Source organism: Urocitellus parryii, chromosome 3 (assembly GCF_045843805.1).
Source record: "Urocitellus parryii isolate mUroPar1 chromosome 3, mUroPar1.hap1, whole genome shotgun sequence".
Classification (NCBI taxonomy): Eukaryota; Metazoa; Chordata; class Mammalia; order Rodentia; family Sciuridae; genus Urocitellus; species Urocitellus parryii.
The window spans coordinates 111776724-111801215 of NC_135533.1; the positions used below are offsets into that span (position 1 = coordinate 111776724).

At 48.1% G+C, this 24492-nt stretch overlaps 1 protein-coding gene across 3 annotated transcripts in view; it reads right to left on the reverse strand.

Annotated features, from left to right (window-relative positions):
• Window positions 1-2394: 2394 nt before the first annotated feature.
• The window catches only part of Nf2 (NF2, moesin-ezrin-radixin like (MERLIN) tumor suppressor), an 86182-nt gene continuing 64084 nt past the window's right edge, over window positions 2395-24492 (reverse strand). Inside the window, exons 13-17 of one of the 3 annotated variants that reach the window (XM_026413323.2) lie at window positions 23867-23972; window positions 20945-21072; window positions 18139-18304; window positions 16388-16432; window positions 2395-5606 (exon numbers count right to left, since the gene is read on the reverse strand). In XM_026413323.2, the coding sequence (XP_026269108.1) occupies window positions 16397-16432; window positions 18139-18304; window positions 20945-21072; window positions 23867-23972 (436 nt within the window). In that variant the 3' untranslated portion in view covers window positions 2395-5606; window positions 16388-16396. Of the gene's footprint in view, window positions 5607-16319; window positions 16433-18131; window positions 18305-20944; window positions 21073-23866; window positions 23973-24492 lie in introns of those variants that run through there. The other 2 variants (XM_026413324.2, XM_026413327.2) reach the window with 2 other exon arrangements.

The window sequence follows — 24492 nt, forward strand, 5'->3', positions numbered from 1 at the left end:
GGGCCCTGAGTTCCCCAGCTTATCCACAGCTGGTGGTGGAGTTGGTGTCTCCTGTGCTAGCTGCCTGTCACTTGTAAATAATGGCAGTGCTGCTACACATCCACACCCTCTTTTTCTTGGAAATCGAAGTACTTTTTGCTTCAGTTCTTCATGTTATTCTGGCAACATCCCCAAGACACCCAGAGGCACCACTGTCAACCGTCTTTACTGAGAGGGCAGAGTGTGGCCCTGGGGGAAGACAGGGCCAGGTCCCCACCTTGGCCGAGAGCCATGCAGCTCGGAGCTGCTTAGCGGAGTAGCAGGCTGAGCAGCCTCTGGGGCTCCCACTGCGGAGTTCTCAGGAGGTGTCTTGATTTCGACTCAGAGGCAACATGCCAGGCGCTATTCTGAGGCCACCAGCCCAGTGAGAAATGGGCATCAAGTGGAAACCGGGAGAGGACACGGTGGGGGACCCGCTCTGAGTCAGATGGAGTCCTTGCAGTGCTGATAAACGGCCCTGTCATTTGTCTGGGCTGCCCTGTCTCAGCCTCGAGGGCCGCCAGAGCTGTCTCCCTGCAAGCCAACTGCGGTCTCCCCAGCAGCGCTGGGACTGCGGCCGCAGGATCCTGCTGTAATGCAGTAATGACAGGCTGCCAGGGAGCCCCGCACGGCTGGGAGGGGAGGGGAGCCCTTGGCCTCTCTCCCTGGAGGAGAGGAGGCTGCCTGGGCTGTCTGAGAGGGAGCGGGGGATATGCAGACGCTTGTCTTTCTCGTCCCCAGACGGCGAGATTGGATTAGACACAGTCGCAGCAATCTTCTCGGGGTACCTTTCCCCCCAGAGTTGGGCTGCCAGCTCCTCATTACACGTGGGTGGCTCCTTATCCTCTCCTCCACAGGGAGACTTCAGGGGCGGGTAGCCCTGGGGAGCAGCTGCCAGGCACTCCCCACTCAGGCACAGCCCAAGACAAAGTAGGAAGCACTGGCAGGGAGGTCAGAAGGAGCCACGGAAGGGGGTGGGGGGAATCCCTTGGGACCCAGCTGCAAATGCCACAAGGAAGCGCTCAGGTCCGGCCAGCAGCTCTGCGTTCAGAGCACGATCATACTCAACTAAAAACACCAGCAGAGCTCAACCCACTTCCTCAACACCCAAATACCTGGCAGTGTTGTTATTTCGAATCCTGCTTAATAGGGACCTTGGGATCTCCGTGTATGTCTTTTGAGGGTCAGGGTTGTCTTTTTTAAAAAGGGTTAGGAAAAAATGTTATCAGGACAACCTAAAATAACAAATATGTACAAAGTGCTTTCTCTGGTTTGACCACAAAGAAATCAGGACTACCTCCACTTATTAAAAATAACAATTTACATGTGAGAAAGTTCTGTTATTATTTATCTAATAATTACTAACTCTATATGTTAAAACCTAACAACGTATTGCTGTTTTACATTTCTCTAATTATATATATTTCCAAAATATATGTCAAAAACTAGTGATATTTTCAAAGTAGATTTAAAAACTAATAATATTTAACAAGGACATTTGGGGAATATTTTGTATGCAGCCATGTATCACTTAAAGATGGAGACACATTTTGAGAAATTTATAATTAGGTGGTTCACGTCAATGTGTGAGCATAGTACACTTACACAAAGACATCACTAGACCATATAATCTCATGGGATCACTGTGGAATATGTGGTCTGTCACTGACCACAACTTTAGGTGCCATGTGACTATATTTTGACGGGCTATTTTCCTTGGCTTGAATGATTAGAAATATATTCTTACAAGAGACAGAAAGGTCTCCTCGAAATACTGATAATCACATTAGCCACTTGGCTTTCTGATTTTAGGCTGCAGTGATTTGGAGAGTTATCCAATGATAGTTTTGGTCTTAATAACAGACTTTTGTTGATTAAAAAATAAATAAATAAACATAAGCTCTGCATTCAGGGATGGTTCCCAATTTCAAGTGCAGATGTTGGGTAGCCCTGTAACAGGAGCCAAGTCTCTGCCACCCTACAGATGGTGCCTGGGTCTTCATGGCTCTATGTGTCCCCCACTTTCCAGAGCACAGAGTTATAAACCCTAGAAGCAGAAGTGCCTAGAGGGATTCCCCACTCCAGTGCCCTATTCTCAGGTCTGGAGTTGAGGACAAGCAGGGCCCTTCCCACACCTCAGTGTGATCCACAGGAAGAGTCCCTAGGTGAAGGGGTTGTTAGAGACGATGCCACAAGCAGGTGATCCCTGGCCCTCAGAGAAGAGGAGCCAGAGGTGAAATCTGGGCAGTCGGGGGGGGGGGGGGAGGGAAGACAGCTCTTGTCCTCATGGAACCACAAAAGCAGGCCCCACCACCCAGCCCTGGTCTTGCCACCTCAATAGTTTGAGCGACAAGCAAACCGAGGAAGCCCGTGACAAACTGTTAGAGCTTAGAATTTTTATTAAAACAATCACTTAAATTACAATAGTCCCCAGAATAGGAAAAAGCCTTCCAAGGTCTGGTCCTGACAGGAGGTGTGAGTCAGGCCCTACAGGAAGAAGTGCTGCTTGACATCTCTGAAAATGGATGCAGCGTCCCTGGAATCCCACGAGGGCCGGCTTGGCCCCAGGGCCACTGGGAGAGGCTGAATCCTTGCCAAGGCTGCTCCGCCAGGGGCTGTGAGGCCCCAGCCCTGTCAGGGAGGAACACTTAGTCACTGTCGCTGGTTGTCAGCCTCTGGACTTTTGAAAAAGAGAAGGAGAGCGAGAAACCTGTCCCCTAGATGACAGAACAGTCACTCACAAAATGTTATGTAATGCCACAGGGCGTTGTCTAGCAAGGCCTGGCAGGTGCATGAATAATGGGGGGTGACCACGGGTCAGAGTGCTGCTGTGGCTGAGGTGGGGCCTCAATTAAACATGTGGGAATGGCTATGGGCCAACAGCATGACCTCACAGAGTCCCGAGCTGGGCAGTGACTTCACGACTGCTTTCAGTATTGGTGGCACTTCTGCCTAAAAGCCACCAGAAGCACTGGTAGTGAAATAATCATGGCCAGAACCTTGCTCTCTATGAACTTCCGAGACTTCCTTACTTGACAAGCTCCCAGGCTCTACAAAATGCTCACCAGAGCCAGGCGTGGTGGCACACGACTGTAACCCCAGAGTCAGGAAGCTCTGGCAGGAGGATTGCAAGTTCGAGGCCAGCTTTGGCAACTTAGCAAGACCCTGTCTCAAAAGAAAAACAAAAAAGGACTGGGGACTTAGCTCAGTGGTAAAGTACTCCTGGATTCAATTCCCAGTACCCAAAACAAACAAAAACAAAAAAACTCTCAGGAGGCTGAGGCAAGAGGATCATGAGGTCAAAGCCAGCCTCAGCAAAATGCAAGGCGCTAAGCAACTCAGTGAGACCCTGTCTCTAAATAAAATACAAAATAGGGCTGGGGATGGGGCTCAGTGGTCCAGTGCCCCCTGAGTTCAATCCCCGGCACCAAAAAGACCACCCCCCCTAAACAAACCAAAAAACAAAAACTCACTAGACAGAACAGTCACCTCGGCTAAGGCACAAGTCTCTGAAAACCAAGCACTGCTCTCATTCTTTCTCCTTCTACTGGGGCTCAACATTCTGAGGACCCCATCTTCTCCCTCCAGAGAGGGCCGAAGGGCTTCTGGCTGTTAGCGTCACTGGCAGGCCCTCCTTCCTGGGTCAGCTGGGCCCCAGGTGGCCATAGCTCAGCGTGGCCACATGGCTTGGCATTTCTTGGACTTCAGAGATACACACAGCAGTTAAATTAAAAAACACAGCCTGACATCATTTTTATAAACGACTATCATGCTCCTGTGCCCCACAGCCACTGTTAAAGATTAAATTTACAGATCGGGAGGAAAGTAAGTCCTGGTAGAAATTCAGGGATGGGTTTTACACCCAAGAAGACAGAGCCAGGCACAAAAGCCGGACCTGACTTTGCAAATGCCCAAGGCTTCAGCTCCTGAGGACTCTCCCTATCTGCCACAGGCATCTGCTTTCAGATTCTTAGACTGGAGTCCCTCCCTGAGTGCCCAGAGCTGGTTTCCTAGGGGCAAGGTGGCTCAAGAAGGGGGCAGCCAGCCCAGGACCTTGTTAGATCAGCCTGACAGTGGAAACAAAGCCGGATCTCACGAGCGAGTCTCAGTTTCTCAAAACCAAATGGAATCACCTGAGATGGCCTCTGCCCTCGGGACATCTCGAGGCCCTCATCTGTCTTCAGTTAATAAGTGTCTTTTCCCTGATTAAGACATATCACCTGCCCTGCGTTAAGGCCCAGGTGTTAGGACCTAAGGGCCCTGGTTGGCCTCAGCTGCAACAGGAGTCATGGAGAAAAGGATCCGAGGTGGCCCCAGACCCTGGAGTGAGTGAATCATGGGGTGAGTGCTGCCAGGCACCTGTGTGAGCACCGACTTCGAGTGGACACCTGAGTCAGGCGCCAGCTGGAAGGGATGAGAGAGACCTCGCTGGGCCCTCAAGGGGACACAAAATAAAGGGGCTTCAGTGGGGGGGGGGACAAAGAAACAGCAAAATGAAGCCCAGGTATAAGTGAAGGTCCTGCTGGCATGTGGCCTAGAGGAGGGGTGAGGCAGGAGGACTGGGGCTCTGAAGCTGGTGTTAGGACAGCTAGAAGTACCTGTGGGGCCTCGGAGCTCATGGAGTACCCCCCACACTCCTGGTCATGCCTGGGGTTCCAGGCACTGATGAGAACATGACCAGGAAGCCCCCCATCCTCCATAGGCAGGGGGACGGGGAAGACACATGTGGCTCCCACCTGCCTCTCTGACCAGGGCTGGGGTGGCTGTGGGGGCAGTGAACACTGTACCGTCAGATCCCTACACCGCTCTATTTGCCTCCCAGTCGCTCGGCTGGCTGGTGGCCATTCATCACAGCTTCTTCCCCGAGTCTCCCCAGTCGCAGCTGGCCTGCCGGTCCCAGCAGCTGGCAGCGGCACTGTCTCGGCGCTGCCTCGCTGAGGACTCATCGCTTTGCGGGTCCCGAGCTTCAGGCTGATGTGTGGCAACAGGCTGCTCTGGGCCCCCGGCACAGCCAGGCCTACTGCTTCACTGTGCCAGGTCCTCGCCTGTGGAGGGCAGGGACGTCCCGGAACCCTGGGCAGGGTGGAGTAGCAAGACTAGCCTCCTGGCCTCCAGGCGGCCTCTGCACTTCACTCCCTACAACCATTTCCCAGACAAGGCTCTGGAGGTCAGCGCTGGGCAGGCAGGCAGGCAGACAGACAGACAGAGACACACATACACACACACACACACACCATGGTGCTGGAACAGAGGAAGTGTGGGATCCCACATAAGACAAAAAAGGACAAACACTTCTCAAAAAAATTAAAGTCGCAGGTCAGGAGAACTAGAACGCCATGAGAGAAATCTCTGCAGGGTCGTAGTTCAAAGGCAATTGCACATGAAGGGGGCTGGGCTCTCCACTAAGCTGGGGGAAATTCTGGAGCTCCCACAGGAGCCCCCAGGTAGCCCCTAGGGGTGGTTTCCATGGTGTTGGACCCATCCCGTGGTGCCAGAAGCAGCAGAAGTGGCAGATCCTGGGGTGGCCCGGTCACCTGTTAGAGCTCTTCAAAGAAGGCCACTCGAGACTTGGCACTCTGCAAAGTGAGCTGTAAGAGAGCAGAGAAGAAGTGAAAGGGGCAGTGTGTTTCTGTCCTTTTATGTGGGATCCCTTCCTGCTGCACGGACTAACCTCAAAGGTGGTCTGGAGTGACAGGGAGGCCTGTTCAAGGAGACGTTCACGAGGCTGGTGGTCAAGTTCAAATAGGATTCCAGACTTGCCCCAGCTTTCAAATTAGGTGACAAAGGAGGACATGCCAGGAGGCATGGATGGTGGGCAGAAGCCATGTTAGCAAGAAAATGTCATCAGTGTTGCCATTTCATAGAAGATAAGGGTCCCTAGATATTTTACCAGATTCTCATATATTCTTGTCTACAAAAGACTGACACGTCACCTCTGTGGTATCTACAGCAACACCAGCCTGGGATTCTTATCATTTCTGGACCAGGAAGACCCAGCTCAGCAGGGCAAACCTCTCAGTCCTGACTCCCAGGTAAGGTAACCCATACTTGGGGAAGGCAGGCCCGGGTTAGACAAGGAAGGGCTTGTCCCTTCTGCTCCTAGTGGCCTCAAAGCAGACTTGCTTTGAGGAGCTGAGAGGGATGTCTCCTGATGAGCACGGAGGCAGCAGTTTCCCCATGTGGGACAGGCAGGGGGGACAGTGTATATGGGCAGCATTCTGGCCATCAACTGTCAGGCCTTCCCAGGAAGAACACTGCCCAAGAAGAATGGCGTCAGAGAAGTTCAGAAGGGGAGAGGTGGATCAGGAGCCACACTCATGGTAGAGTTTGTGCTTCCTGAGTCCCTGACTCTGAGGCCACTTGGTAGCCTTTTCCCCAAACAGAAGGATCTGGCACAAGTGTCTTCCTGATGCCCTGTTCTGCTCCTGAAATAGACCCACTGGGGCAAGACCGTGCATTCTAGATTTAGCTCCAGAACTTTCCATAGGAGAGATGGCAAAGGGACAGCAGGGAGTCCATCTTCATATCCCCAAAACGTTTTAGTTTAGTGCGTGGCATTGGGTAGGAGCGCAGAGCATGTTGAGTGAATGATGTGAATCGTAATGACAGATGAGTGGCAAGACAGGAGGAAGGCAGGAGCTCCGCAAGGAGCTGAGAAAGGCCCAGGCGAACCCGCTCCACCCTCAGCTCTCTGGGGGGCCCCAGGGAACACCCTTAACCTCTGAGTCTCTCTATTCAGAAGTAAGCCATGGGGCAGGCTAGCTGGTCATGCCCTCCTCACCCTCCAACCTCAGGCCGTCTCCAAATCTGAAGAGCCCTCAGTCTTACCCAGGGCTCTACAAAGGGCACGGGAGGGAGACTCCAAACCAACCACTTCACCATCAAAAGACAGGCAGCATTAGCGAGCTCAAAATGAGACAGCTTGAGAGCCGACTCTTTAAATCCTGCCAAATCTTTTGGCCTTGAAGTTCCCGACTAACAAGCGGAATGCAGGGAGCATCTGAGCCGTTTCCTTCAGTGGAACCAATTCCAGAAGCCCTTTGGAAGCCCAGTTCTGATGGGAATGGAGACAGCTTTTCTTTGCTGAAATGGAACTCACTCCAGAAGGGAGCTGCGTGTGGACGGGCTTCTCCCTCAGTGCCATCAGAGAAGGGCCAGCAATTGTGTGCCCCGTGATAATGGGAACCAGGAGGGTAACCAGAAAGACAGATTCAATTGCCAGAGAACTTCTGGGACAAAACCCCTCTCAGCTCAGGGTTGGAATCAAATGGTGTGTACCCACATTTCCACTCTGGCTTCCCCCACACTTCTGAGAAGACCTCAGAAGGCTCCTTAGGGGGCAGAGGCCCTGTAGGGGACAAAGCCATGCTCACAGCCTCTTTGAGTCAAACATAAGCACCGTTGACCCAAGGCCCATGTGGCCCATTGACCAGCTGGGTGGCCCTGGGTGGGTCACTGAATCCCTCTGGCCTCAGTTCCCAGCACATGCAGGGTGTGGCAGGCCCTTCCTCACAGAGGACCTGCAGGGAACTGGAAAACGCTTGTGAAGCTCTCAGCGCCACTCCTGGCACGTGCTGAGAGCCTGGCAGCTGTTATTACTAATAGCAGCATCACGTTCCTTCCCTCCCCCAGCGCTGGCTCCTCTCCTCCCGGGGGCAGCAGAGCAGAGTGCTTGTCAGGAAGGGCTGCAGGCAAAGGCAGGGTCATAGCCTCTGAGACAGGGCAGGCGCTGCCCCAGAGGCCTGGCTACTTCCCCAGGCAGGGAGCCCAGGCTGTGGGGGCCTCCGAGAGCCTCCTGTCCGTTTGCACAATGCTGGCTCCAAGAATTCCTGGATCCTCTACCAGAGAGTGTGCTGGCTGTCCCCTCGAGGTGCCAGGGGAGGGTTTTGGCAGCGCTGGCAGCACCAGATTCCAGTTACTCAAGCATGTGCTTGTTAGGAGGCTAAGCGCTCTTTGGTGGGCGGGCCACTTCCCAATCGGTGTCCACCCCTGCTGCAGGGCAGGGCAGGGCAGGGCAGGGCTCAGCCCACCTCTTCTCTTGCCAGACCAGGAATTTGTCTTCAGCTTCACAGAAAGGAAAGGCTTGTAGTAAAGTTGATATTCTGACCATGCAAGAGAGAGAGAGGGCATCACAGTTGTCCATAAGGTCCTGAGGCTGTTAGGCTCACTGGCCAGAGGTGGCTCAGACATGGCATCATGGGTCACTGAGGGTGGCAGACGGAGGGCAAGGAGAGTCTCCCACCCACAGGCAGACCTGGCTGCTGCAGCCCCCATCTTCCAAGTTCTGGCAATTTCCAATTCCACTAGGAACCCCAACGTCTGAGGAATTCATAATATGCGCTTACTTCCCAGGGCTAGGAACCCTTCCAGGCCCCACCATGGCCTCTGCCTAGTTCCCCCCACAGCATTCTTCATCTTAGACATCAAATGCCCTCTTCCTGGCAGGACCAGGAGAGCACAGGGGGAGGCAGCAGCGACATGAGGTTCTGTGTGGAAAGGCTTTGGGCCTCTTTCCTCCAGATAACTCAGGAGCCCCTTCCCTCCCACCACTGCCCACTGCTTCTGCCAACTGTGCTCCCTGCAGGGCACTCCCCTCACCTGTGGGAGCCTTTGCCACTGCAGGGTCTGTTCTGGAAAGCTTACTGTCACATTTACAGCAGAGTTGCAGCAGAAGCATAAAAGAGAAAGCAAAGACTCAGAGAAAATGGCACAAAACAAACTTTGGGTCTTCTTCTTCCACTCAAAAAAACCAGCTAAAAAAAAGCTTCTTGGTTTCCCTGTGGCTCTTGCACTCCAAGATTCACCAGCCCATGGCGATACTTAGTCTGTCTTACTGCCTGGTGGCCAGCCTGGCTGTCTCTGCACAACACAGCAACATCTCTGCTTGACAGAGCCACAAGACACCATGGAGATGATCCTGCGAAGGCCCTCACCTTGTCCTATGTTGCACTGTGAGTTGAGAACTGAAGAAGCCCCATGAGTCCCACTTGTCACCAGAATTTCAAGAAAAGACGTTTGTGTTCCCTTTGGCAACACAGCAATAGCTTGCCTGTTCCCAGCCTTGCCTGCTGGGGGGAAGTCTCCAGGCAGAAGTGGGCTCTATGTGCACACTGCAGTGTATCTAGAAGGTCACCCAGAAGAGGTCTTTGCATTTCAGCAATTAGGGAAAAGAACGACCTCAGCTTACAGATACACAACCAGGATCCAGTTGACAATGGCTGCATCCGTGGGGCCTCCCGGTCTTATGGACCTCCTTCGACTCCTTCTGAGAAGTGAGCAGAGCTCTGCTGCACATGAATGGTGACCATGTCCTCCCAGCACTGTCCTTCAGAATTCATAGTCAAATCCAACCATGGGAGGCCTAGCAGTCAAACCCTGCTCCTTTGGTAAGACTGTAAACCATGAGGATCCTGCTCAAAGTCTCCAACCCAAAGTGCTCTTGCCAGTTTCCTAAAGATGACTAAAAGAACACCAAATCTCTCACCAGGCCCCAGGCTGACCTGCTGCTCTCTTCCAGCTGTCTCTTCACATCTGATTAGAATCAGCCATGTGAATAACACAGGAGGAATTAAGTCCTCTCTTGACGGAACCAGTTGTTCAAGTCTGTCACTAATCCAAGTCCATTCTGAAGAGAATGACTTCCTTTCCTTTGTGGCAGATCTATAGGGCTTTTTTTTTTTTTTTTTTTTTTTTAAATCTTATGGGGCCTCTGATCCACCTGCGAGGCTGGCTCTTACCTCCTGCCCAGCATCCACAGACTTGACCCTGTCACAATCACTTTTCATCCTACCTTCTGCTCCATCAAACAACCAGTTGTTTGTGACAGCTGCCAAGCTGTGGAAGAATAGGAAAGGAAGCCACTCAGCAGATCAAGGCCTCCTTTTGTTCCACAAACTATGTGATAGACAAAAATGGCCCTTACACCCAATTTAAACCAGTTCAGATTCAGGAGACAAATCTGTCTCCTTGTAAGTCAGGAGGCCGGCTCCTCCCAGCCCTAGAAGAGGACCTGGTCGCCAGCTGGGTCTCCTTAACCCAGGCATGCAATCTGATGCAGCCGGCTCTTGCTCACTGCTATGTGACAGCAGCCCATCAAGATGCTCTGGAGAAATGTCCCCAGGGCCTGGAGACAGCAAGCCTGGAAGGTATCTGTGACAAGCACTCTCACCTTCTTGGTGGCCCACGTGGAAGCACAGCTCCTTAAAAATCGCTCCTAAGAGTGCCCCCTGCTGGAGACCCACAGTGCTGGCGGGCTGCCAATTCCTCTAGTTCTCCTCTAAAAGTCCTTTTAGGGGACTGTTTCCCAAAGTGATGGGAGGGTAACTAAATGTATTCCGGCACGGAGCCTGCAGCGGCAAGGCTGCTTGATTAAGAATGAATTACACTTTCATCAGCACAGAGAGAAAATTGATTCACAAGGCCGCATTGTGATAATCTTGTTCCTAAAGCAAAAGGGGGTGGAGGGGTGGGTAGGACAGAGAGCCACTTGGGCTATCAGTAGTGGAGAAAGGAAGCGCTACATTTAAGCTGGAAGACTAAAACTAATCAGAGTTCCAGGATTCCTTCAACTAGTCTCTGGGGGCCTTGCCTCAATCCACTCATCCCAAGAGAGGGGGGGTAAGGAAGGGGGAGGGGGCTATCTAATTCATCTTAAACAATAATGCCAATAGCACTGAACCCATTTTAGATACTAACCTAATAACTCCTGGCACGAAGACTCTGCTTGTCCCATAAAAATGCAGTGAAATTGAAATGCAGGCTCTAAAATCATGTTATACTTCCTCTCCGCCACTACATATTGAAAATGAAGGAGCAAGGGACAGCGAAGATACAAAAGGACATGCAGATTGTTTGGCATAAGGATCCACAGGGGGGAAGCAGACTCTGGAGCAGAAAGGTGGCAGCCACATCTAGGAGCAGGAAATTCCAATCTAGTCTTTGGTTTGGGGTGTGGTAAGCATCCCCCTTCTAAACTGGAGCCAAAGAGGGGTAGGGCTGCTGAAGGGGGTTGCTGCTATAAAGTGGCCAGATGAAGCTCTTCTGCAGTCTTGCTAGGGATGGCTTGCACCCAAATGCCATCTGGTGATGAGCACAGGGACAGGGCTGCCTGCACGCTTATTTCTAAACAGGGGTGGAATGAAAAGCCACGTCCATCCCAACAAACAAATCCAATTTGGTATTAGCTCTAAAAAGAAATGTTCCCAGGAAAACCCAGGGGGCCCTATTGTGTATTAATCCTTCAGGGACCTAAGGCAGCAGAAAGATGCCTGGAAATGTGTCTGTCCGTGTCTTCAGCTGCCGCTGTGAGGCTGGTAGGGCCTTTTGCTACTTTGTTCTTCCATCTGACAAATGGACTAATAGGCTTGATTCACCTCACTGGGCAGGTGGAGGCTAAATGGTGTCTACTGAGCCCTGAGAGCAAGAGCCTTAGGAAAGAGGTCCAGAAATACTCATGTCACTTTTAAATTGCCAATCTCAAAAGAGAAATCATGGCAAGGCTCATAAGAACGGAACCTCGAGCCAGCAGAATGAGTTTGCATCCCAGCTCTTCCCTCCCACTGTTGCAGCAACAAATCAGATGCCCGTGGAGAGCCGCACTGAAACATATCTTCAGAGCCCAGGGGCCAAATGGGATGTTTTACTGCATCAAATAAGGCCCAATAATGGCCTCCGGCACTTCCAAATAGTCATAAAATATCCTAGGCCAGCAAGGCAGTTTGTAGGCTCAACACCTCCTAAAGAACAACTGCTTGACTGGGTAAAGCATCTTGACCAAAACCAGGCTTGGATTGACATCCTTTGGAAAAGAGGCCAATAGAATCCACTATTGAGATGGGTGCAGTGGTGCGTGCTTGTAATTCCAGGAGCACAAGTTCAAGGTCTCAGCCACTTACTTAGACCCTGTCTTAAAATAAAAAATAAAAAGAGCTGGGGATGTAGTTTCATGGTAGAGTGCCCCAGGGCTCAATCCCCAGTATTGCATGCATGTACGCATGCATGTGTACCTACACACACACACACAATTTTCTCTTGAGAGTGTTACCAGAAACAAGCAAGAAAACTGTGTGCATGTTTTTAGGAATGGCCTTCAGGGACAGGCCCACAGTGTCACATCTAGGAGGAGCCCTCCTAACATCAGCCAATGACTCCTAATGCCTTCCATGTGCTCCTACAGAGCTGGGAGCTGAGTCTGGGTGGCCACTGTAATTTTTTCTGGGTGTGCAATGCCCACAACTTGCTCTCACCCCAGTCCACACTCCTCTTTCTTCCCTCCTCCTTTGAACACGACAACAAAGGGAAGGTTCTGGAACTGAGAAGCCAATTTGCTGCCTTTTGTGTCAGGGCCAAGGATGCTCTACCAGACAAGATGCCCAGTTCCTAATGCAGTGGCCTACAGGGTCATAAGGACAGCTGGACATAGGAACCACGTATTAAACATGAATTACTTAGCATCCATCTTTGAGGCTGGTGATGTACACCAGGGGTCACTAGGGAGGCTCTGGCTGCTTGTTTTAATTGTGGGAGATGCCTTTCACGCATATTCACTCTCTCCCTGTGATTTATCACTTCCCTGAGTGTCTGGAGTGTTCTACTTCACTTCGCCAGCCCTGAATCTCCAAGGGGATTCAGCAGAAATTGAAGATGACATTGGACTTTTATGTCTTTCTGATCAAGGAGTGGGAGCTGAGCTTCCCATGAATGTCAAGCCTCCTCTGGTTCCGTCTCTTCCCTCAGTGGGACCCACAGCTGGACCTAGATGATCTGATTAGAAAGCTAATAAAATAAGCTTTCTAAGCCTCACAACCCTCATAACTTCTCATCTGTTGATTTCTTTGAAATCCTCTGCTCCATTTGAGACCATGGACACAAAAATTATCACTTGTTTGCTGGCACCTTGGGCTAGCCCAGGACCAAGAGACTGAAACCAGTCTCTTGAAAGAGGATGACAGCAAGACCATGAAATGTGCATGGTCTGGGACCATGTTTTTATCTCCAGGTTGTGGTAGCACAGCTAAACCCCAACCTGAGCACAGCTCCTGCATTAGCACTGCGGATCTGAGGGCAAAGCACTCAGGACTCAAGGAATACTATGTGCCCCACCCCCACCCAAGTCTGGCTGATGCCAGTAACATGTGTAGCTCTCTTGGACAATGAAACAAATCCAGGTTCCCCAGTGTGTGTGGTGTGTGTGTGTGTGTGTGTGTGTGTGTGTATGTTTTCATTTTAGGGATTGAACCCAGAGGTGTTTTACCACTGAGCCAACCATTTTTATTTACTATTTTAAGACAGGGTCTCACTAAGTTGCTTAGGGCCTTGCTAAGTTGGTGAGGTTGGTATCAAACTTGTGATCCTCCTGCCTCAGCCTCCTAAGTAGCTGGGATTACAGGTGTATACCCTTGTACCTGGCTTTATTCCTCTCAAGAGAGGAAAAATTATAGAAAAAGAAGTGGCAGAGCAATGGTAAAACCCTGAGTAACCAACTGTCATAGCCTCTCAGCATTCCTAAGGGATCACGGTAACACTTAAATTAGCTTCAGCTTTCCACAGCCCCCGTGGGAACTGCTTGAACCACACCGGACACTGAACTTCTCAACAAGGAGGAGGAATATTATATACCTGGACTGCAGTAGGTGAGAGAACCATTCTTCCATTGAAATCTAAGATCTAAAATCACTAAAATAGAATAAAAACCCCAATAGGCTGGTTTGGACCCAGGTTAAGAAACGTTTAGGAAACTCTGCAAGTCAGCACTGGTCTTTCCATCTCTCATCTCCAGATATTCTAGATGGAACTCTGCCTTTGACATCTAGGTACTCACATTTCCAAAGCCTGAGGTGGCACTTCTTCTCTGCTAGGCTTGCATTAGTTCACCCTGTGGTAGGCAAGACTTCAGAGCCACCTTTGCACAGATATCTGGCTGGTCATGGAGTCACCAGTCACAGGGACCACCAAAGTCTAGAAAATGGAGCATGCCTCAAATATTGAGTGCAGCAAAAACCACCAATATGTAATCCAGTGATGCTGAGAGTCCAGTCTTATTAAAAGGCAGACTGCCAGGCATGGCGGTGCACACCTGTAACCCCAGTGACTTGGGAGCCTTAGGCAGGAGGATCACAAGTTCAAGGCCAGCCTTGGCAACTTAGTAAGACCCTCAGCAAATTATCAAAATCATGTCTCAAAAAAAAAAATCAAAAGGGCTGGGGATGTAGCCTAGTGTTAGAGTGCTTCTGAGTTCCATCCCCAGTACCACAAATAAATAAATAAGTGAAGTCCACATTTTATTAACCCTTGATTAAACAGAATTCTTGATTATCTAGAGCTTGACAACATGTTTAAAAACAAGTTCACAAGAAGACATTAAGCGAATGAATGAATGAATGCTTCCATATACAGTTCCTCATAGCTTAATGATGGAGACACATTGTGAGAAATGTGTTGTTAGGTGATTTTGTCACTGAGTGAAAATTATAGAATGTGCTTACACAAACAAACTGCTATGATGTCACTAGGTGATGCACTCTTAAGGGACCATAGTTGAATACTCAGTCCTCATTGACAAAATGTCATTATGGGGGACCTGACTATTTATTCTAGAAATGGTACAAATTTGACTAAAAAATGTAACTTCAAATTATTTATAATAAAAATTCAATTAGAACTTATGGTTAAAATTTAGGATATTGGCTGGGCATGGTGGTGCACACCTGTCATCACAGCAACTCGAGAGGCTGAGGCAGGAGAGGATTGCAAGTTCAAAGCCAGCCTTAGCAACTTAGTGAGGCATTATGCAACTTGGTGAGATCCTGTCTCTAAATAAAATACAAAAAGAACTAGGGATGTGGCTCAGTGGTCAAGTGTCCCTGAGTTCAATCCCTGGTCCACCACCGCCCCAACCCCCGACAAAAAAGCAGTTTAGGAAACTGGAGCATTTAAATATTCTGCATCATTATAGAAGGAGGATAAAATCATATTCAGATGAACAGTATGATCATATGCAGAGAAAAACTGAAAGTATAGGCTGAAATGAATCATAATTTTCTGTTTGTTCCTGTTTAACCAAAGTTTAGAAACCATAGTGGGTCCCTGTGGTACTAGTTGCATGGGGTCACCACTTGGACAGAAATCCCCCTGACTTGCCCATTCTGATGCCGGTCATAACTGTTCTGCTCAGAACACACACTGGTGCGTGTCAGGATATCAACACCAATGTGAAGCATGAAAGAAATAGTTTTCAAAATCAATCAGGGCTCAAGTTACACCCAAATCAGGGTTCATGCCATGGATTCTTGGAACCACTGACAGCTCTAATCCATCTTATTAAAGATCTATCTGGGACTTTAATAGCTAACTTCTCTCGCTAAGATAATGACTATAAATATGATCTATCTTATGCCAGATCTTATTTTTGGTAGAAATTTCCGATTAACTTATTCTACTTGACTAAATGAGGACGCCGATGGACACATATTATATCCCGTCGGACAGTGCAGGGCTTACTGGCATGGGCGTGACTGGGGATTAGGTGAGAAGCAGGGGCAGGATGTTATTTTATTACCAGACAAAATAAATTATCTTCACCACCTAGGCATTGGAAGAATAAGCAGCAATCATTCCATTAATTCACTAAACAACCACTGATCGCTCATCTTCTGGGTGCCTGCAACAGGACTGTTCCAATGTGAGATCACCCGGAGCACAGCCCCACTCCACACTACAGAGAAGTTGAAGCTAAGTTGCCTTAAGAGCTGAGATGGGACAGACAGCCCACCAGACTGAGAGATGAAGCCCCTATGCTCTGAGTTTGCTGCACTTGAAAAGAAAAGGGGTCTGTACAGAATGGGAAAGCTCTAAAGGAAAATGAATGAGCGTGGGTGACCCCTCCCTTTCATGACCAGAAGCTGCCAGGTGTGGCCACAGGCCTGCAGAGCTTACCACCACATGATAGGTTGTGATCTTCAGTTAGAGACACAGTCTGGAAAGCACCGGAATTGGCCCCACTTCCATGCTAGGGTTATTTATCGAAGGAGTACATCACCAAGACAAAGGGCTTTTAGACAGACCTGACTGGACAAGAAGCCATGACCTTTCCCAGCCCAACAATGACACAGATGGGAAGGACAACCAGTCCTATAGTCCCGTGACATGCTCTTCAGAACAAGGCAGCCATCTGGGCTCTGGAGACTGGCCTGGCCCCACAAAGTGGACGCCTGCTCTCAGATCAAAGCATGCTGTGGCCAGTACCCAGGTCTCACCTGCCCTCAGGAGGGCTCCTGGTGGCCCGAGGACAGAGACAGGCAAGCTCATGCATGGGTTAGTATCACAGAGGGCAGTACCATCACCACAGACAGAGTACCTGGGAATAACCTACTTTGAGGGCTCAAATGCAGATAGGTCTTCTGCCTTGGGCTTGAGGCTAAACCAGCAAAATAAAATGAAGAAAAACAAAAACATACCCTGTGATATCAACAATGCCACATGTGCCATTTGCAAAATGCTCAGACAGGCCTGAAATAATGATGAGTGACTTCGCTTGTTTTAATGGCTTGAAAACAGGTCTCTCTAACTTCAGCACTCCAAGTTCTCATGGCTGAAGGTCCAGCTCACTACAGCAGCAGTGGCAAAGAGGAGACCGCTTTCGGTGCTCAGGGGAAAAGAGCATGGGGTGGGGTCTGAGGAACCTCCTTCAAAGTGGACTAGCTCATTGGCCCAATCATCGTTTTACCTCTTTGCTTAGTGGTAGAGGCCTCCTTTTAACTTTTTAATAACTTCATTTGGGCTAGGGATATGGCTCAATGGTAGTGTGCTTGCCTGATTCAATCCCCAGCACCGCACACAAAAAAAGGGAAACCACTTTAATAACTGTTTTAGAAGGGATATCCAAGAAAGGACAGAAACCAGAGGAAAGAACAAAGAACATGGAAATGCCTTTCCTTCTAGGTTATGCTATTAAAAGTGATTCTCTACCTGGTGCCAATTGTAACTGGAGTCATTAGAGAGAAGTGGGAGTTCCCTACTGTACCCATCAATGATGACAGGCAGATTCAGTCACAGCTTAACCACTGAAAACAGAGACAGTCCTTAAACTGGGAGACCATTTTAGAGAACATTTTAAAGGTAAAGAGTAAAACTTGAACCAGATCAATGAATTCTAAGATCATCTAAACCCAATAAACAATCTTATTTTAATAACACCTATTTTAAGCTGGATACAGTGGCTCATGTCTGTAATCCCAGCAACAAGGGAGACTGAGGCAGGAGGATTGCAAATTTGAGGCCAGCCTCAGCAATTTAGCAAGGCCCTAAAGCAACTTAGTTAGACCCTGTTTCCAAAAATTAAAAAAAAAAAAGGGTGAGGATATACTCAGTGGTAAAGTACCCCTGAGTTCAATCCCCAGTACAAAAAAAATTTAAAAATAATCAAAAATAAAAAAAACCCACACACCTATTTTATAGTAAAACCTGGTCCTATGCTATCAGTTAAAAACAGAGCATTAACTGACTGGTAAAGACCTTTTGCTTTGCCTATATAAGGGAGTTACGCTCTTGGGCTGATAATATGTATGGAACTTAACTTCTAAATATCTAAAATGCCGAGAGCTCCAAATATCAGGCAAGGAAGACGGGCTACTGTGAGCCTCGTAGATGAAAGCTCATTTTTTAAAACATTAATGTTCTCCTAGGTAATTCAAGTATGAAAAAAGTTGAAAATTCAGAATATGATTTCTCTATCAAGTCCTTGCCACTTAAAAATGCAAAAAGACTAGAGGGGACTCCATTCTTCATTGTGCCTTCTCATTAAGCAAGGCAGTTCCCTGGGCATAACTCCCCTTGGCTTAAAAGACAGAACCGCTTAGTGCTCAATGATGAATCAAAACCCATCTTCTAACAGGGATTCATCTCATCAGAGCTTTTAACACAAGTTTCACTTCCATCAAGCCAGTGGGTTCATGGTCGCTGGTAGATTAAATTCCTTTTCTGGCAGGAGTTGAAAAATTTCCTCAACTAAGTACATGTAAAAAATGACAACAATCTAATGACTCGCCTCCTGAGGAAACCAGATGCCAACCTCACATTTCGCTAATGAATGTCCTGATCAGTAAAATCCAAGAGACTGGGTACCTTTTTAATGGTATTGTGCTTGCTGCTGGTGCCACCTCTGTCCGAATTCTCATTGTGCAGAATATCCAAAGCTGTTTCCCTTTCTTTTAGTTTCAAGGCCTCAATTTCTGTCTTGAGCTCATTAAGCTGCTCCTGGAGATGCTTGCTCTTCTCCATATATTCCACTCTGTAGGCAAGAGGACACTGTGGATCAGGGCACAGATGAACCCTGAGGCATAAGTGAGATGGTTTGTGACCCACAAGCTGCACAGCCAGGGTCTAAGGTCATTCATAGGCCAGCCATGGGAGCTTGGGCTGGTCACTTAAATGCAATGAATGAATCTGTTTCCTCATTGGTAAAATTGGAATAATGATCACAGGGCTATATGGTCAGGATTAAACAAAGTACAGGAGCTTGGCATGGTGGTACACATCTGTAATCCCAACAACACAGGAAGCTGAGGCAGGAGGATCCCAAGTTCCGAGCTAGCCTCAGCAACTTAGTGAGACCATATCTTAAAATAAAAAATTAAAATTAAAGGGGCTGGGGCTATAGCTCAGTGGTAAAGTGCCCCTTGGTTCAATCCCCAGTATCTCTCTCTCTCTCTCTCTCTCTCTCACACACACACACACACACACACACACACACACACACACACACAAAGTATAGGAAAGAAAGCCCTCTGTAAATTCTTATAGAGCACTCTACAATTACTATTCGTCATAGATAGATTTCAGTTTTGACAAAAAAAAAAAACAAGATTCCTATCACTGCAAACACTCTTTGTCTCAGCCATTCTTGAAGAAGTAATTCAAATGATCTCTTCTGATAGACCATAATGCCCCACTTATTCTCAGACTTCCTCTCCTAAAGAGGACAGAAGCTCACTCAGCCAACACCAGGAGAGGAAGCTCTCCACCCCCACCTGCAAGTAGATACACTGAGCAACAGTATGTAAAATGATAAAAATCTAGGAATTGCCTTTGAAGAGTCCAATGACAAGGGAATGGTCTGGAAAACTATGCAACACATATGTGAAGGAGGCTTCTGAAGGGATAACCATGGCTAGAAGATGGGCTCTGCCAATATGTGCAAGAGTAACAAGTGCTAGAGGCCCCGACTCGATCCCCAGCACAATTGATTGATAGATAGATAGATAGAAAAAATTAGAGTAGATCAATAAACACACACATACACACACACACACACACACACACACACACAATGAATGTCTGTGACTCCCCCAAATTCACATCTTAAAACCAGATCACCAATGGGAAGGTGTTAGAAGGTGGAGCCTTTGGAAGGTGATTAGATCAGAAGGGTGGCATTCTCATCATGGGATTTGTGTCCTTACATAAGAGACTCCAGAGAGTCCTCTGGTACATGTGAGTGCACCACATGAAAACACAGCAAGAAGGCACCACCTGTGTGGGCTCTCACACTCTGTTTGACAGTGCCTTGATCTTGGATTTCCCAGCCTCCAGAACTGTGATAAATAAATTTCTTCTGTTTATAAGCCACCCAGCCTCAGGTATTTTGTTATAGCAGCCAAACACACTAAGACAGTAAGAAAATACAAACTATAAAACAGCGGGACACAGAACAGGATGTAGCCTCACATGGATCACAACCACATAAATATGCACAGCTGGACAAGAGTGAAAGGAGTGCAGACAGCAGATGCTTCCATAAGAGGCTCTCGGTCACTGGCTTCTTTGCTGTCCCCTGAATATGAGGGACTGAAGAGAAAGAGAGCCTGGCTTGCTGGGCTCCATGGAGGCACTTTCCCAGAGGCTTATCCTGAGGATGCCACACATGGGTGAGGGTTTTCAACCACTGGTCTGCTCCTCCAGCTGCATGATGCTGGGTGAGCTCATTAAACCAAGCCATTATAAAATGGGAACACGAAAACCTTTGATGTCAGTGTGATGATTGTTAGCAGGAATTAAATGACACAAAAATCTCAAATAACCTGATAAAGTGTGGTAGCTATTGTGATTGTTCTCTGACAGCCGTGGCATCATTAACCAGTTTACCTCCAGCTTTGGGAATGAGGGCTCCCTCACTTCGCCTTCCTGTGCAGCATGACCCCTCTCTATGTCTAATCTACATTTGTCTATTGACTTCCCAAAATTCATGTCTTGAAACCAGGTCATCAGTCTGAAGGTGTTAGGAAGCTGGGCCCCACCCTCTAACTCCTTCACATGGTGTTAGGGGTGGAGGGCAGCTTGGCAGAAGCTTCTGTGGTCAGTCCATGCCAGAACTCCACTCAGGGCTGCCCAATGCAGCAGAGCTGGCCCATTCCAGCCACTGGCTTTCCTGAGACTTTAGCCCGAGTTTCTTCTCTTCTCTTTATTCTGGCCATGGGAACCAACACAGATCTGAGTCACTGGAGAATGTGACCAGGTGAAAACCACAGCCTACTAGGACAGGAACAGCAGCAGTCTGACTTAGAGACCCTGGACAAAGTAGTCCTGTTCTTTTTTTGTTTTTCAGTTGTAGGGATTGAACGCAGGGCCTTGCATGTGTTACGTGCCCGGTCCTTTTACCACTGTGCACGGCCAGTCCTATTCTTCAGTCAAGGTTTTGAGCCACTATAAATTCCAAGCCACCAATCAAGTGTTATTTTTATCCTGTAAAATTGACTGCTGATATGTCTTCTTTAATTTCTAATTAGGAAACTCATCCTCTAGTATATGACAACAGAGCAAATCTTTGCAGGAGTTAGTGACAGGCTGCCACAGCAACCCTTTGTGTCCCTAGGCTCACATCCACTGACTCTTGTTCATGGCTGCCCCAAGCAGGGCACAGGGGGCTACATACTTTTCTTTCTCTATTTCCATGGAAAGCCGCTTCATGTCAGTATCCTTGAAGTCGAAAGACAGGCTGTCACCAATGAGGTTGAAGCTTGGTATGTCAGGAGGCAACGGTGCTGGAATTGGGTTCATGGGCTATAATGAAAAAGCTCAGATTAGGAGGTTTCAGTTATACATGAACAAACCTTCCACACTCAATACTGCCAGGTGAATGGTCCCACAGACAGGAAAATCATCCCTCTTCCCCTCACATTTGACTGTTCTCATGCTCAGCTGAATCAAACACAAACTCCCATTCACTTAAAAAAATTTTTTTTTTTTAGTTGTTGAAGACCTTTATTTATTTGTATGCGGTGCTGAGAATCAAACCCAATGCCTCACTCGTGCCAGGCAAGTGCTCTACCACTGAGCTACAACCCCAGCCCACCCATTCATTTTTTCATTTAGGAAACTCCCAGGCCCTGTGCTAAGAGCTGGAGACACATAGAACAAGACAGCATCCCTGGCTCTGAGCAGCTGCAGGTCTTATTCAGGAAACAGATGTGTTCACAAATCCTCACAGTTAAATAAGATAAACACTGTAGCCAAGGAGTGAACAGAGGCCAGGAGGGCTGGAGGAGGTGTGCTATAAGAAATGCTGCTTCTGTTGGAATCAGAATATGCCAGAAGGAGAAGGGTACCAGGTGAGAGGCACATCAGTGGGTAAGGCAGAGAGTGTCCAGCCAGAGTGCTGGGTGTGTGCAGAGGTATATGGGGAGACAGGGAGGAAACTGGCCCAGACCAGACTCTGCCAGCTTGCTGAGGGGCTGGGACTCAGAAAACAGAGTTGGAGGATGGCTTAAAGTATAGAATGAAGTCATTAGATTTGGTTTAGGACTTTCTCATCCCAGAGCATAGAGATCTCTAAAACACAGCCCCAGTCTACCTCCCTACCTCCCTCTATTCACCCTATTAAATCGTAAATGCTACTATTTATTGTCCCTTGAGCCATGTTGCCTCTCCATCTTTGTACTCATGCCTATCTGTGTCACTTCTCCTTGTGCCCTTTCTCCTTGTGCCTTTTTCAAGGACTTTCTTAAATCCCTCAGTCTCTCACTATGTTGTCCCTTAACACTGCAGGGAACTCTGTAATGGGCCTTTTCAGTAATTCTGCCCTAAAAGATTCCTTTTTGGCTGTGTATTCGTTTTTCTATTGTCTGCAAGTTTCCTGTGGGTAGGATCCTTCTCTTTTTTATCCTTGGATCCTGTATTGAGTCCAGGATGGTGTCTGGGGAAGAATGGAGCCTCAAAATGTTCATCTGTGACAATAACAAGGCCTAAGGCAGGGTGTCTGGAGGATGTCAGAAGTGGCGTTTAGTGAGGGTCCAAAACACATTCTGTTTTCTGATCTGAATGTAGGGTACATGGGTTGTTTTATGAAAATTCATCATGTTCAGCCACAATTTGGGTACTTCTCTCTATATAAGTCATACTTCATAAAAACTTCCAGAAAGGATAAGCATTGGCTGCCACATCACTGGAGAGAGCAGAAACTGGCACAACCTCATTGAAGCACACCAAAATTGAATATCTGACCACCCAACTCTATTTACAAGAATTTATTCTACCAATATAGCCACACATGTATGTATGAAGATATTCATTCAGGGATATTGAAACAGACTAAATACCCAACCATAAGGAACTGGTTAGATAAATTACAAACTATCTGTACCATAAAATGTGATTACAAAACTGATTGGGGGGGGGCTGGGGTTGTGGCTCAGCAGCAGAGCGCTGTCTACCAAGTGTGAGGCGCTGGGTTTGATCCTCAGCACCACATAAAGATAAATAAATAAAATAAAAGGTGTTGTGTCCAACTACAACTAAAAAATATTTTTAAAAAATGATATGATCTCCTTCAGGGTTTATTGCTAAGAGGTCTATCTTAGAATAGCTTGCCCCAATGTAAGTTTTAAACACACATATCCTGAGGGCCCAGCTGAGCCTTCAAGGTGACCCCAGTCTCTGTGTAACCTGTGACCACCCCAAACAACCTAAGACATTAAGCCAAATCAATTCACCATGCTGTGAGAGGTATAATGAATGGTTGTTTGGAGCCACACAGTTGGCTTAGGGTGGGTGTTAACACAGTAAAAGACAACAGCAAACTGCTCCCACATCCCCCATCCCAAACCCCAAGCAGCTTGTCTCTTGTGCCCCACCTGTATCTGTCTAGGTGTGAATGTGCTGTGAAAGCACACACAGTGTTTGTATGTGTGCTGTGTACTTGAATGTGCAGTGTGTGTGTTGGTGCCATGCACGTGAATGGACTGTGTGTTTGTGCTGTGGGTGCACCTGTGTTTTTGCCCAGAACATTCAATTGTCTCTTTCCCATCTGGATAGTCTCTGCTCCCACCCCAAGACTCAGCTCAGATGCTATCTTGAGCCTCTCCTGCCTCCAAGGCTGGGCTGTATTCTGCGTACCTGTGCACATCTATCTGGATACAGATTTCCACGTGTGTGGTATTATGTGGACACAGAATAGGTATGCAAAGAAAGTTTGCTGAGAAGATTGCACAGAGGAAAGGAAGGGAAGCAGCTTCTATTTACTTTGTGGCCCAATTTAGCAGAAGTCTGTCGCCCTGTCCACAAAACTGAGGTTGGCAGCTGGTTCTTGCATGGCAGTTATTCACTCTGAAGTAAATTCCAGAACTGGAGAAGGCCCTTTTGCCCATTATCTATGTTACTGTCTTTTATCTGGTTATCTAGCTAATCAGAGAGGTAAATAACTAGTCCAAGGCCAAAAGCCCCTCCCGACTGCATTCGATCATGTGTTCACTTGAATGGTCACCCTGAAGGTACTGTTAAATGAACCAAGGGCTGGGAGGGACAGGAAATCACCAGGTCTCTAAAGCAATCACAGGCTGGCAGCCTCCACCAGGCTCACCGGGTATGTGGGCTTGGTGGCGATTTCCAGAAGCTTCTGCTTGGCTCTTCGCTCTGCCTCACGGGCTTCCTGCAGGTCCTGCTTCAACTGATCTGCCTCCTTGGCCCTGCAAAGGAAGGAGGAGATGTAAGCTCCACAGAAAAGAATAGGTAGAAAGAGCATACCCCTACTCTCACTCAGTCCCTAGAGAGGAGGGACATGGGTTAACTCTGAGGATAACAGTGACATTTACAGGAAGTCAGAACTCCCAAAGCAAGGTCAACATTCCTGGGCATTATTTATTTCAATTGGTAACTCTAGACTGGGAGAGAAGCCAGTGGGGAGAAGAGCCAAACAAGGAGTTCTGCAAGCCAGCCAGGTACAGAGGCACATGTCTGTAGTCCCAGCTACTCAGGAGGCTGAGGCAGGAGGATCAGTTAAGCCCTGGGCAACATAGCAAGATCCCATCTCATAACAAAATCAAAAACACAAAACAAAACCTCTGTAATAGGTGGAGACAGAGGAAGGTAGGAAGTTGGGGAGGAGCGAGAGGCACATTTGCTTATTTCTGGGTGACAATGGGCAGGGCAAAGGAAGTACACAGGAGAGCAAAAGTCTTTTTTTTTTTTTTTTCCCCCAAAAGTCTT